The 14308-nt window shown below is 43.5% G+C and overlaps 1 protein-coding gene across 1 annotated transcript; it reads left to right on the forward strand.

The window, feature by feature from the left end:
• Positions 1-1954: 1954 nt before the first annotated feature.
• On the forward strand, positions 1955-6836 carry LOC114944095 (uncharacterized). Its single transcript, XM_029319850.1, has 3 exons — positions 1955-1996; positions 2099-6027; positions 6278-6836. Exons 1-3 carry the CDS (start codon positions 1955-1957, stop codon positions 6834-6836), a joined length of 4530 nt encoding a protein of 1509 aa, XP_029175683.1.
• Positions 6837-14308: the final 7472 nt, after the last annotated feature.

A 14308-nucleotide genomic window follows, 5' to 3' on the forward strand; every position in this document is an offset into this window, starting at 1 on the left:
GAGGCACCGTTTGTGACGTAACTCCCCTTACGCCATGCAGCCCTCAGTACGGTTGCACACACTTTAGCTTGGGGAGGTTCCGCTTTGTCCGACGCACACGGTTGCCATCTCCTGAGCGAGCGGCCCCCGCGCGCCCCCTCAAGCCCCTCCACCCGCCCCAGCAGCAGGACGAGCCAAGGGGGCCCAGGCTAGTCGGTCACACCCCTGAACGGGTGATATCCTTCCGCCCCGGACCCCCCCCACCCCATCAGCCGCGGGACTTCGTCAAGGTGGGAACCCATCGGGGGGGATAAAAGGCTATTAGTCGAATATGAAATTTTCGCTTCCGAGAAAGGTAATTATTTAATTATTGACATTCTCGATCTACCTTGTGATGAGGAAGAAGAAACTTCTGTTGACTTACTTGATCATGATTATTTATAAAATAATAAAGAAATTTATGATTAGTTTGACCATACTGGCTCTTATTAATAATTTGTCTTTATTAGATATGAAGTACACTACGTTTCGACCTTAAATTTAGGTTCTTTTCGAGTGCTTTTCAAGTGCTAACATTATAAAAAATCAATAGTTAGCGACGTAAAACTAAAATTAAATACAAGTCAATTCGTGCAAAAAGAGACAACAATGTACTTACTTAAAACAATTCTAATAAGCCACATTAAGATATAGAGATATAAATTATGATATGTTAAGCGCTGTGAACTTTAATATGTCGCTAAGACATTCTGTCAACTACTGATACAAGACGCTAAATTATTCTAATAACCTTATCATAAACAGAGTTGAGATTGTCTGTGTCAGTTTGAAGATTGATTGTGTTTGTTTGCTTTTTAATATATAACATTTCAGCAATCTCTCTCTTACGTCTATGTTTTTCAGTATGTAAAATACAAGGGTCAAGCCACCGAAAATCATGATTGCATTCTATTCTATGTTTGCTAACAACCGACAGATTTGATTCATGCTTTTTAATAATGTTCTGGTGTTCCTTTATGCTAGTATTTAGATGTCTCTTTGTTTGTCCTATGTAAGAAACATTGCAATCAATGCATTCCAATCTATAAACGACATTTGTTTTATTTAATTTAGGAGTGGTATCCTTACCTCTTTTGATAAGGCTACTTAGTTCTTTCTGTAATTTATATACTACTTGACAAACTTGATTTTGACGTAACTAGCAATTTTATTTAATTCTTTCACGACGTTTCGACCATTTGGTTGTGGTCTTTATCAAGTGAAAATTCTATAACATAATATTACACAATCGTTTTTACCAATGTTGAAATATACAAGAAACTATCTAAATGTTGAGTTAATAATATATATATAAATTTTATAAACATACCCATTATTAAACTGAGATTAACGCAACATCACACCGGTCTTATTTAAAATTAATAGTTGTTGAGAATGAGAGTAAAGAAAGTGAGAGAGAGAGAGAGTGTGTGTGCGTGTGTGCATGTATGCATGCAGTGTGGCAAATTGATATTTTTGCAATATCAAATTTGGCGCGTCAATTCGCGCTAATTGCCAAGCGCAAATCACGCTGCGCGCGTTTCGCAAAACGCCTTCGGCTGTCGCCAGCCCGTTTACGCGGGCTGGCCAAACAAAAACAGCAAAGTCAAAACAGTTTTGTCCTCCGACACTCGAGAAGATTCCACATCATTACATTGCAAAATTACAAGTTCGGTAATTTTGCATTAGAATCTTCTCGAAGGTCGGCAGGATAAAACTGTCTTCTTTTCTTTTCTTGTCGTTGTGCTGTGCTCCGTTGTCAGTACAATTTTTCACTCACTCTCCGGTTCGCACTCCGCATTGCCGCGAATTCGCACATTTTTTGGTCCTTCGAGCCGGATCTTTTCTCTGCGTCTTCGTCGCGTCCGGCATCTTCTGTGCTTCGCAGTCAAAGTGTGTGCGCGATCGGAGTGTCCTGTGACCTGTGACAGACAAAATGGGCATGGATAAATTGATGGACGCCCAGCACAAATTTCATGTGCGTATATTACGTAGTGTCGACAATCTACGAAAAATTGGGGCGGCCAAGCTAAACGTGGACACTATCCAAGCTGCGATCCGCCTCCTGGACGACAAATAGGCCAGATTTCAGGAGCTGCACGAGGAGCTCCGCAATAAGTACTGGAAAGAAATCAAGGACGATGAGTACTCCTTAGACGACCTCCCAAGCAAGGTCGAAACGGCGTATTACTCACAACACTCCAAACTCGCCGAGATGGAAGAGAGGCTTTCCAAGCCGTCGAAAGCTGACATCTCCAAGAGGGCTCGAGGAAGCGCGCCGTCCCGCAAAACCTTGCCACGCATCAATCTGCCTCAATTCAGCGGCAAGTTCGAGGATTGGCCAAGCTTCCGGGACCTGTTCTGCTCCATCATCCTCGGGGATCCATCCTTGACTAAGATCGAGCAGCTGCACTATCTCAGGACGAGTGTCAAGGGCGACGCGGAGCAGCTCATCCGGAACCTACCTTCCACGAAAGACAACCTGGAACAGGCATGGGACATGCTGACGACTTACTTTGAGAACAAGCGCCTCCTCGTGCGTTCCTACCTGACGGCCTTCACCTCGCTGCTGCGGATGAAGACTCCCTTGGCCGACGAAATCCGTCGGATCTTTCACGGTGTACTCACCACAGTCGGCGCGCTGAAGGGCATTGGACGTCCGATAAGCGACTGTACCGATTTCTTTGTGCACCTGGTCGTCGAGCTGTTGGACGCCAAAACTCGACGCGAGTGGGAGAGTTCGCTCGGCAAGTCTGCTGAGCCGCCGTCGTACGACATGCTCCGGGAGTTTCTGCAGGAACAGCTGATAACCTTGGAGGTCCTCCAGTCCACCAGGCCCGGACCATCAAGCAAGCCCTTGGAGAAGTCCAACCGCGCCGCTCGCACGAGCCACGTGGGGAGCAAGGGATCAGACCCGAGCCGCAGCCGTCCGCTCTGCAAAAAGGATCACTTCATCGCGTACTGTGAGCTGTACAAGAGAAGGACAGTGGCTGAAAAAAAGAAGGCAATCAATGCTCACCAACGGTGCTGGAACTGCCTGGGTCGGCATCTCCTTGCTGATTGCACGTCTTCCAAGGTGTGCATGAAGTGCTCTGGCAAGCACCATTCGTCTCTTCACGACGCCTTCACCGCTGTGGCTCTGCCTGCTGCCGGACCATCTTTCGCGGTGACGACCCACGTCGCCAGGCGACCGCCGGTGGAATGTCGATCAGCACTTCTGGCAATCGCGTGCGTGCTGGTGACTGATCGCGCGGGCACTCGCCACGACGTCCGCGTCCTGATTGACCCGGGTTCGGAGACATTACTGATCGCGGAATCTCTGGCACAACGCCTTCGCCTGCCGCGGACTTCTTCCTCATCGGCCATCTTCGGAGTAGATGGCATCCAGTCAGGCGTCTCTCGAGGGCAAACAGCGGTCACCATCTTCTCGCTCGACGGGCACTTCGCGCTCGCCGCATCGCCACTCGTGCTGCCGCGCCTAACCGTGTACGGTGGCATTCCTGAGGGAGAAGCTCGATCATGGCCGCACCTTAATGACCTCGACCTCGCTGACCCTGAATTCCACCGCCAGGATCCCGTGGAATTGCTGCTCGGTGCGGACGTCTACCTGGATCTTGCCATACCGGAGGGTCTTCGTAGAGGAGGACCACAGGAACCAGGAGCGCTGCTGACGCGCTTCGGATGGATGCTGTTGGGCGCCGTCGGGGCCTGCCACATCACAAACCCTGTGTCGTCGTTGCAATGCATCACAGTGAAGGACCTTGCCGAGCTGGTGCGTCGTTTTTGGGAAACGGAGGAGCCCCCCCGTGCCGTCCTTCCGCTGACCGCTGACGAGCAGGAGTGCGAGAACTACTTCTTGCGCACCCATCGACGACTAGCAGACGGCCGCTATCAGGTGCGGCTCCCGCTGCGATCGAGGCTGCCGGACCTAAGCTCCACCCGTCGCGCCGTGTCACGTCTCCTCGACGTCATGAGGCGTCGCTTTGATCGCGACGACAACTTCGGGGTACTGTATCGCGACTTCATGCGCGAGTACATCACCCTCGGGCACATGACGCTCGCTGCCTCCACTGTGGCTTCACCAGGTGACCGGATCAACTTCTTGCCGCATCATGGGGTGCTGCGGACTTCGACTGCCGGCTCCAAGATCCGCGTCGTCTTCAACGGATCAGCTCGCACGGGCGCCGGGGCGTCTCTCAACGGTGTGCTGCACGCTGGGCCTAACTTGCTGTTGTCTCTCGCTGATGTCCTGACTCGATGGCGGCGGCACCGGTACGTCTTCATCGCCGATGTCCAGATGGTGTACCGGCAAATCCAACTTCATCCGGACGATCGAGACTTGCAGCGGATCCTGTGGGCAGAGGACAACGAGGTGAGAGAGTACCGGCTGAATACTGTCATGTATGGCTTGGCGAGCGCACTATACCTCGCCATACGAGTGCTACGGCAGCTTGCGTCGGACGAAGCCAACCGCTTTCCGCTCGGTGTCGATGTACTGCAGCACGACGTGTATGTGGACGACATACTTACCGGAGCTGCTGACTTGGACGTTGCTCGCTGCCTCCTGGGACAGGTGACCTCGCTCTGCATGGCGGGCGGCTTTCCGTTGAAGAAGTGGGCCTCCAACGACAACCGCCTCCTGGAGATCATCCCGGTCGAGCATCAGCTAGGCACGACGACCGGCGCGAGGCTACCTGCAGACGAGCACTCGGTGCTGGGTCTCCGCTGGAATCGCGAGAAGGACACCTTCTCGCTGTCTGTCCAACTGACTCCATCGGCCCCACCTACCAAGCGGACCGTGCTGGCGCAGACCACTCGCCTGTTCGACCCGCTGAGCTGGCTAGCATCGATCCTCGTGCGTACAAAGTTGCTGATCCAGTCGGCGTGGCTGCAGCAGCTCGAGTGGGACGCACCGCTCTTACGCGAAGACACCGCCGCATGGACAGCCCTCGAGGAGGAATTGCCGTCACTGAAGGAGATCCGACTGCCACGTTGGCTACACAGCAACACTCCACACAGCTCCGTGGCGCTCCACGGCTTCTCGGATGCTTCCGAACGAGCTTACGCTGCTGTGGTCTACAGCAGAGTGGAGGATGGCGGACTGCCCCGCATCAACCTGGTGGTCGCCAAGAGAAGGGTGGCCCCGTTGAAACGTGTGTCGCTGCCGCGACTAGAACTCTGCGGAGCGGCTCTGCTGTCAAAACTAGCAGAGCATGTGCGGCTCTCCTTGGGTCTGGAAAGGTCGGCCGTCACTCTCTGGACGGATTCCACGGTGACGCTTGGCTGGATACGTGGACATCCTGCAAAGTGGAATACGTACGTAGCCAACCGCGTCGCTGAAAATCACCGCGACAACCAAGATGCAAGATGGCGGCACGTACCTGGCAAGGAGAATCCTGCAGACTGTGCCTCCCGAGGGGTGTCGCCGAAGAAGCTCCTGGAGCATCCTCTGTGGTGGCGAGGGCCGGAATATCTCCGCCATCACGCGGACTTCTGGCCGAAGGACGTCGGACCCTTGGGGACGGCCGACTTACCGGAGCAGCGACCGTTCCGATGCCATGTAGCCGCCGAGGAGCTAAGGAGCTCTGCCGCTTCTCCTGCCTTCGTCGCCTATATTCGCGTGTCCGCCTGGATCTGGCGCTGGAGGGCACGAGGACGTCACTCAGCAAACAGCAAAGCTGTGTCGACCTCCTTGGAACCTGAGGAGCTGGAGGCCGCTTTGTCAAGATGGATCCGGGTAGCTCAGAAGTCGAGCTACCACGCCGAGCTGCAGGACGTCCGTGCTGGAAGAACGCTGCCTGCCCGGAGCTCACTCCGCAAGCTGGTTCCCATGTTGGACGACGAGGGCACCCTGAGGGTCAGCGGGCGTCTGAAACACGCAATTTTGGATGCCGATCAACGTCATCCTGTCATCCTACCGCCGCAGTCTCATCTGACTCACCTGGTGATTGGCGCCGCCCACAAGCAAATACTTCACGGCGGAGTCCAGGCCACCTTGGCGCACATCAGGCAGCGCTTCTGGATTCCGCGAGAACGTCAACTGGTTCGCAGCCACATCCACAGCTGCCCCCCCATGCGTCCAATGGCGGGCGGCCACTTCACGGCCGAAGATGGGCGACCTGCCAAGAGCGCGCGTCACTCTGAGCCGCCCATTCCAGCACACCGGCGTGGACCTTGCCGGTCCCGTGTGGCTTCGAACGACGAGAGGCCGAGGACACAAGGCCTACAAGAACTTTTTGATGGTGTTCGTTTGTTTCAGCTCCCGCGCCGTACATCTTGAAGCCGTCAGCGACTACACCGCCGAGGCCTTCCTAGTGGTCTTTCGTCGGTTCGTGTCCCGACGAGGGTTGTGCACAGTCGTGTACAGCGACTGCGGCACTAACTTTGTGGGCGCTGACCGACAGCTCAAGGACCTCTTCAAAGCTGCTGGCCGTGAGATTCAGACGATTGTTGGGCACCTGGCAGACCGAGGAATACGGTGGAGCTTCAATCCACCGGCAGCTCCACACTTTGGCGGCCTGTGGGAAGCGGCGGCCAAGGCTGTCAAACACCACCTGAAACGCACCATCGGCGAGACCAGACTGACCTTTGAAGAACTGTCGACGTTCCTTACAGAGGTTGAGGCCTGTTTCAATTCAAGGCCGCTCGAGGTTTTAACGGACGACCCTGACGACCTCAGTGCCCTGACGCCTGGGCATTTCCTGGTGGGAAGCCCTCTTCTCGTCATCCCAGAGCCGTCACTCCTGGATGCGTCAGCCAACCGGCTGAATCGGTGGCGGCTCCTGCAGCAGATGCGGGATCACCTGTGGCAGCGGTAGACCCGCGAGTATTTGCAGCATCTCAGCCCGCGGCCTAAATGGTGGACCACTCGTGGAGCCATTCTCGAGGGCCAGTTGTGTCTAGTCAAGGGCGAGAATACCCCGCCGTGCCGGTGGCCGCTTGCTCGGGTCACGCGCGTGCACCCCGGCAAGGACGGGCAGATACGCGTGGTGGACGTCCGCACGTCCGTTGGCGAGTTGACCCGGCCAGTGGTTAAAATCGTACCACTGCCGACGGCGGCCGCCACGGACCCGGGCCACCGGCGTAAACTTCGTGCCGCGAGTTCCGTCCCGCGTGTAAATATACTGTAAAAAAAAATAAAAAAAAAAAAACGTGTAATTATTCTTGTTCGTCGTTCAAAAACTGTAAATAATGAGTCGTATACTCACTCTCGTTTCGCGCATCGTATTCTCCGCTGCACCTCAATGCTCTCTTTGAGATAGCACCGCGAATCACTAAAATCGTTCGTCGCTCGTCGCGACGAGGCGGGCGGAATGTTAAGATTGAGAGTAAAGAAAATGAGAGAGGGAGAGAGAGAAAGATAGAGAGAGTGCTTGTGTGCATGTATGCATGCAGTGTGGCAAATTGATATTTTTGCAATATCAAATTCGGCGTGTCAATTCGCGCTAATCGCCAAGCGCAAATCACGCTGCGCGCGTTTCGCAAAACGCCTTCGGCTGTCGCCAGCCCGTTTACGCGGGCTGGCCAAACAAAAACAGCAGAGTCAAAACAGTTTTGTCCTCCGACACTCGAGAAGATTCCACATCATTACATTGCAAAATTACAAGTTCGGTAATTTTGCATTAGAATCTTCTCGAAGGTCGGCAGGATAAAACTGTTTTCCCGCACGTCCTTTTCGCACTCGTCTTGTCGCCGCTCGCACGCATAGACCGAGAGTTTTTGTTTCGCTTTTTTCACAAAAGTTCTGTAGTATCGCACTTCTCGCGCATACGTAATTCGCTTGTCGATTGCACTTTTTGCAATCCTTGCAGTTTATCGCGCCACTAGTGCGCGATTCGTACTTTCTTGTAAATATTGTAAAATACAGTACCGTCTTATTAACTTTGTCTTCTTTTCTTTTCTTGTCGTTGTGCTGTGCTCCGTTGTCAGTACAATTTTTCACTCACTCTCCGGTTCGCACTCCGCGTTGCCGCGAATTCGCACAATAGTTAAAAGTTAAAAGAGGAACACGTCTCATTGCTATGATGTTTCGTCAACGACTAACTTTGAAACGCGACACTAAACAATCTTTATTATTTTGTCGTAAACATTTGTCAAATTCTCAGTGTCTTTCTGTAGGTTAACCGTATTATCATGCTTCTTTATGAAGAACATTTCAGTAATCTCTCTCTTTTTTACATGTTTCTCATTATGTAAAATAATCGGTGATTTCCAATCAAAGTTATGTCCAAAATCACATCTGTGTTTACTCAAAACCGAATGATTAGACTCATGTAATTTAATATTGCTGGCATGTTCCTTCACTCTAGTGCATAAATGTCTCTTAGTTTGTCCAATGTATGAGGCATTACAATTTTCACAATTGATCTTGTATACTACATTCGTTTTTATATCATTAGTTATTAAATCTTTACCTCGTTTTATCAATCTATTCAACTTTTTTGGCAAACCATAAACGACATTTAAGTTAGCATTTTTAAGTGACCTTTTAATTCTGTCGCTGACGTCTTTAACGTATGGAAGTGGAATTACATAATTCTTATCTTGAGCCGAATTCACATTACCGTTATTATCCAAATCATTACTCAAATTGTCGTTATTATCCGCATTGTGACGGTTAACATTCCTATTGTTATTTAGTACATTAAGTCTTTTATATTTCAATTTTTATATTTATTTATATTTCAATAATTATACTGAAGAAGACCGCGTGCGGTCGAAACGTTTATAGAATGATTGTAATTTGCGTTAGTTTTAATATAATGACTGTAGTTTTATAATTTATACATGTAATAAATGGTAGTTGACTGAACATCTCGAATATTCAGCTCGATAAGTTGGCCTTATATTTATCACTTTGTTTTCAATATACGAGCGACAATTATATTAATTTATTTTTAATATACGCTGGCCTTACAATGCGTCAATTTAACACAAAACGGACTGATTACTATTTTAATTTTAATTTTATTCATAGAGTTTTTGGAAGAATAACCGCAGATTATTTTAAACAATGGATTAATGCGAATTACTTGTTAATAAGAGCGAGAGCAAAATTGGAATTTTTAAGAAATTGTAAAAATGGCGATATTTTTCCTACACATTTAGAAGGTTTTTGCCGCATTAAATTTAACGTTTTTCATCACAGATCGATCAGAAGACTAGATAGTATGTTGTACAAATTCAAAACAAATGCGATGAGCATTGAAATCTTTGATTTGCATAGACAGGTAGAGTCATTACAAAATAGGATTTTTCATCTCACCAGCGGGTTATTTAATCGTTTACCTGTACTCGCGTGGAATAAAATTTTCGAACATCATAACATTGCTTTTAAAAATTGCCACAACAGATTGGTTACTGCACACGAAAAGAAATTCAATTGGCTTAAGAGAAAACAACACTATAAGTATATCAACAGCATCAAACCTATAGATATACATTGTTCTTTACATTTTGAAACTTCACAACCGACGAAAATATCACAAAATTCTCTCAGGGCAATCACTAATGATGCCAAGGAGATTAATATACACATAGAAGCCAATAAATTTCTCAATGATACAATTAACCCTTTGGAAAATACTAATAAAAAATGGTTTGTTAATCTTTCCAACACAGACATTCCGCCTAACGTTTCTAATCTGTTGCAAAAGGGTGATAAATTCTGTCTTCCGAATATTAGTAAAAAAACAGCGATACATGAATTCATCAAGGACATAGAGAGTAATAGCAAACGAAATAATATTAATAATCTCACAACGATCAGAAATATCGCGGTTCCAAAATTTGCACAACTTCTGAACACGAAGGATAAAAATGACGTAAGTCAACAAAAAGTACTTGGTGCACACAGAGATTTAATAAAATTTTGTAAAGACAATCCGAATGTTCTATTCACATGCGCGGACAAGGGTAATGCTACGGTGGCAATGGAAAGATCTCATTATATTAACAAAATGGAAAACGTTTTAAAAGATGTCAACACTTACACTATTGTTAAAAAAAATCCGTGCAAAAAAATAGAGAACGATTTGAATGATTTGTTGAAGAGATGGCTTAAGGAAGATTATATTTCAAAAAACGAATATTATAAATTACGTTGTAGTGATTCTCTCCTTCCAAAAGCGTATGGATTACCTAAAATCCATAAGGAAAACTATCCAGTTAGAATCATAGTTTCATCGGTTGATACAGCTCTATACTCGCTGGCTTCGTTTTTACAAAACACCTTACGAGCTAGCCTACCCAAAGCGAAAAGTCATATTAATAATAGTTTTGATTTGTTCAGCATATTGTCTGGTAAAAAGATTGATGAGAATGATAGGATGTTTTCCTTGGATGTGGTGTCTTTGTTTACGAACGTTCCTCTGGATCTTGCGATTGACGGTATTAACGATAGATGGGATCACATTGAAATAAATACTAAAATACCGAAAAACGAATTTTTGGGGGGTATAAAATTCATATTGACTTCTACATATTTTACATTTGATGACATAATTTATAAACAGACGTTTGGGACCCCTATGGGGTCACCGTTATCACCAATTATTGCAGACCTGGTTATGCAAGATCTTGAGGATACAGTTCTCAAAGCGTTGAATTTGGAATGTTTGTTTTATTTTCGTTATGTGGATGACATAATAGTGGCCACCTCTATGACTAATATGACTCAGATTGTGAATAATTTTAACAACTATCATGAAAGACTTAAATTCACGGTCGAACAAGAGGTTAACCATAGCTTGAATTTCTTAGATTTATCACTTAAAATTATTAATAACAAAATATATATAGACTGGTATCAAAAAGAAACCTTCTCAGGAAGGACGTTATCATTTTATTCAAACCACCCATTATGCCACAAAATTGGAATAATATATAACCTTGTAGACAGATGTCTATTGCTATCACATCCACTATTTTTTAATAAAAATTTGGAGTTAATTATTAATATACTCAGAAGCAATGGTTACCCTCTTGATCTGATTTTTAACAAAATTAATCATCGGATAGAACACATCATATCTAAGGGGAGCATTATAGAGAGACAGGCCAACATAGAAAGAACAAAAAGTATAGGAAATGACTCGGTCAATAAAAAATTCTTTGTCATTCCGTATATAGATGGGATCTCAGAAATGATTGTTTCCTCGGTAAAAAATAAAAATTGTATGGTAGGGTATAGATGTCTCAACAAACTGGATAATATTATTAAAGCGCAGAAAGATAAAACTAAACATCCATGCAATTCGAATGTGGTTTATAAGATCAGTTGCAATAATTGTAATGCATCTTATGTAGGCCAAACAAAGAGGCAATTGCAGACGCGAATGAAAGAACATAAAAATAATATTAGATTGGACTCAACGAAACATTCAGTAATTTCTGAACACATAATAAATGAACATCATACTTTTAATTGGGACAATGTTAAGATCATGGACAACGAAAATAATTATTATAAAAGACTCATTTCTGAGATGCTACATATCAAGGAACAAAAAAATGGACTAAATTTAAACAAAGATACTGAGTTACTTAGCGAGTCGTATTTTGATATTTTGGATATATTAGCGAACAAGAAATAATAATAGGACAAATAGGACATTAACGAGTAAAACATAGATATTAGATCATATATAAACACGCACGCTCTCCGATCAAGTAGAGTTTAAAATGAGCTGTCTTTCTGTATTGTTGGTTTGTTATGTGTCATCCTTAATAACTGTTAATAAGTAGCAAAATTGTCAAGAAAAACGATGATAGGTAAGCATACTACCAATTGTAGGGGATACATATTATAATTTGGACATACGTTGATCGGTAATTTTTTATTAATCGCAGCGCCTACGGAACGGGTTAATTTCTCGCATATTAACGATGAAACTATCCGAGATCTGAACAAAATCAGGGATCATATCGAGGCGAACATTGTTGGACAGGACGGATTGAAACACGCGTTAATTGCTCAAAAACTCTTGATTCTGAATAACTATAATTAAATTTCGATATTATGTGAATTGTAAGAATTTATATTTCAATAATTATACTGAAGAAGACCGCGTGCGGTCGAAACGTTTATAAAATGATTGTAATTTGCGTTAGTTTTAATATAATGACTGTAGTTTTATAATTTATACATGTAATAAATGGTAGTTGACTGAACATCTCGATTATTCAGCTCGATAAGTTGGCCTTATATTTATCACTTTGTTTTCAATATACGAGCGACAATTATATTAATTTATTATTAATTCTTTTATTTACATATTTATTAATAATACGATCCGGAAAGCAATTATTAATTAAAATGTTCTTTACAATCTCAATATTCGTATTATAAAATTGTTCGTTTGACAGTAAAATTGCATGGTCTACCAAATTGTAAATCGTATTAATTTTATATTTAATAGGATGACTTGAAAGAAAATTGATGTATCTACCAGAACATGTAGGTTTCCTAAACCAATTAGTTGTCAATTCAAAAATGCTAACTTAAATGTCGTTTATGGTTTGCCAAAAAAGTTGAATAGATTGATAAAACGAGGTAAAGATTTAATAACTAATGATATAAAAACAAATGTAGTATACAAGATCAATTGTAAAAATTGTAATGCCTCATACATTGGACAAACTAAGAGACATTTATGCACTAGAGTGAAGGAACATGCCAACAATATTAAATTACATGAGTCTAATCATTCGGTTTTGAGTAAACACAGATGTGATTTTGGACATAACTTTGATTGGAAATCACCGACCATTTTACATAATGAGAAACATGTAAGAAAAAGAGAGATTGCTAAAATATTCTTTATAGAGAAGCATGATAATACGGTTAACCTACAGAAAGACACTGAGAATTTGACAAATGTTTACGACAAAATAATAAAGATTGTTTAGTGTCGCGTTTCAAAGTTAGTCGTTGACGAAACATCATAGCGATGGGACGTGTTCCTCTTTTAACTTGTAACTATAAATTTTAAATAAGACCGGTGTGATGTTGCGTTAATCTCAGTTTAATTAATGGGTACGTTTATAAAATTTATATTTATATTATTAACTCAACATTTAGATAGTTTCTTGTATGTTTCAACATTGGTAAAAACGATTGTGTAATAATATGTTATAGAATTTTCACCTGATAAGGACCACAACCAAATGGTCGAAACGTCGTGAAAGAATTAAATAAAATTGCTAGTTACGTCGAAATCAAGTTTGCCAAGTTTATTTTCACCATTAGCGTCCAATATTAATTTTGATTGATTATATACTACTCTTAGTCCTTTTTTTCTAAGCGATTTAGAGATGTTGTCGCTGAAATTTCCCATGTATGGTAACACAATGTATGTACGATCATTTAAGTTATTAATATTACTATTTTCCCTGCTATTATTATTGGTGTTCTTATTTTTTTAAAATTGTAGTCTTTTTTGATATATTTATTAATGGTAAGTAATGGAAATTTATTATTAGTTAAAATCTGTTTTACTATATTAATATTATCATTATAAAATTTTTTATTTGACAATAAGATGGCTCTGTCCACTAAATTGTTCATGCAGTTAATTTTATTTTTAAACGGATGGGCTGAAAGGAAGTTAATGTATCTCCCTGAGAAAGTGGGCTTCCTAAATCAATTAGTGATTAACTTTCCTTCACTACACCTAATAATTGTTGTGTCTAAAAAATTGATGGAATTATTACATTATATTTCATAGGTGAATTTTAACCGTTGATGGTAAGCATTAAAAATCGATAACATCTCATCTAATTTATTGCGTGGTATAACAGTAAAAATGTCATCGGCATATCTGAAATAAACCGGAACTGCGAACTGCAATGAATTTAAGCAATAAGACTCTAGATCATCTATCACCATATCTGCCAGGATGGGTGACAGAGGGGACCCCATTGGGCTGCTAAAGACTTGTTTGTAAAATAGACCGTTAAAGCTAAAGATAGTGGAATCCAAGACAACATTAACAGCATGTATAAGTTGCTCAAAATTGAGACTGGTGTTAGGTGCGATCGTGTCCCATCTTTTTTTTATAGCTTCGATTACTAAGTCTTTCGGTATGTTAGTATATAATGATGTGACGTCTAACGAGACCAACACTTCCTCACAATTAATGCTAATATTTTTAATTTTTTCCGCAAATGACCAACCGTCTTTAATATGTGATTTTGGTTTATTGATGGATTTATTTAAAATATTATGGATGTATTGTGCTATATTATATACCGGACTGCCCAGCGCGGATACAATAATTCGTAGCGGAAA

The sequence above is a fragment of the Nylanderia fulva genome, unplaced genomic scaffold, assembly GCF_048542155.1.
Source record: "Nylanderia fulva isolate GAGA-0341 unplaced genomic scaffold, ASM4854215v1 Scaffold358, whole genome shotgun sequence".
Classification (NCBI taxonomy): Eukaryota; Metazoa; Arthropoda; class Insecta; order Hymenoptera; family Formicidae; genus Nylanderia; species Nylanderia fulva.

What these genes read in the sequence shown, in the direction of transcription:
- LOC114944095 (XM_029319850.1), top strand. Translation starts at nt 1,955, where the DNA reads ATGGGCATGGATAAATTGATGGACGCCCAGCACAAATTTCAT. An exon ending in ACGCCCAGCACAAATTTCAT is followed by an intron (nt 1,997 to 2,098) that starts GTGCGTATATTA and finishes GACGACAAATAG; the next exon opens with GCCAGATTTCAGGAGCTGCA. An exon ending in GCCACCTTGGCGCACATCAG is followed by an intron (nt 6,028 to 6,277) that starts GCAGCGCTTCTG and finishes CGTTTGTTTCAG; the next exon opens with CTCCCGCGCCGTACATCTTG.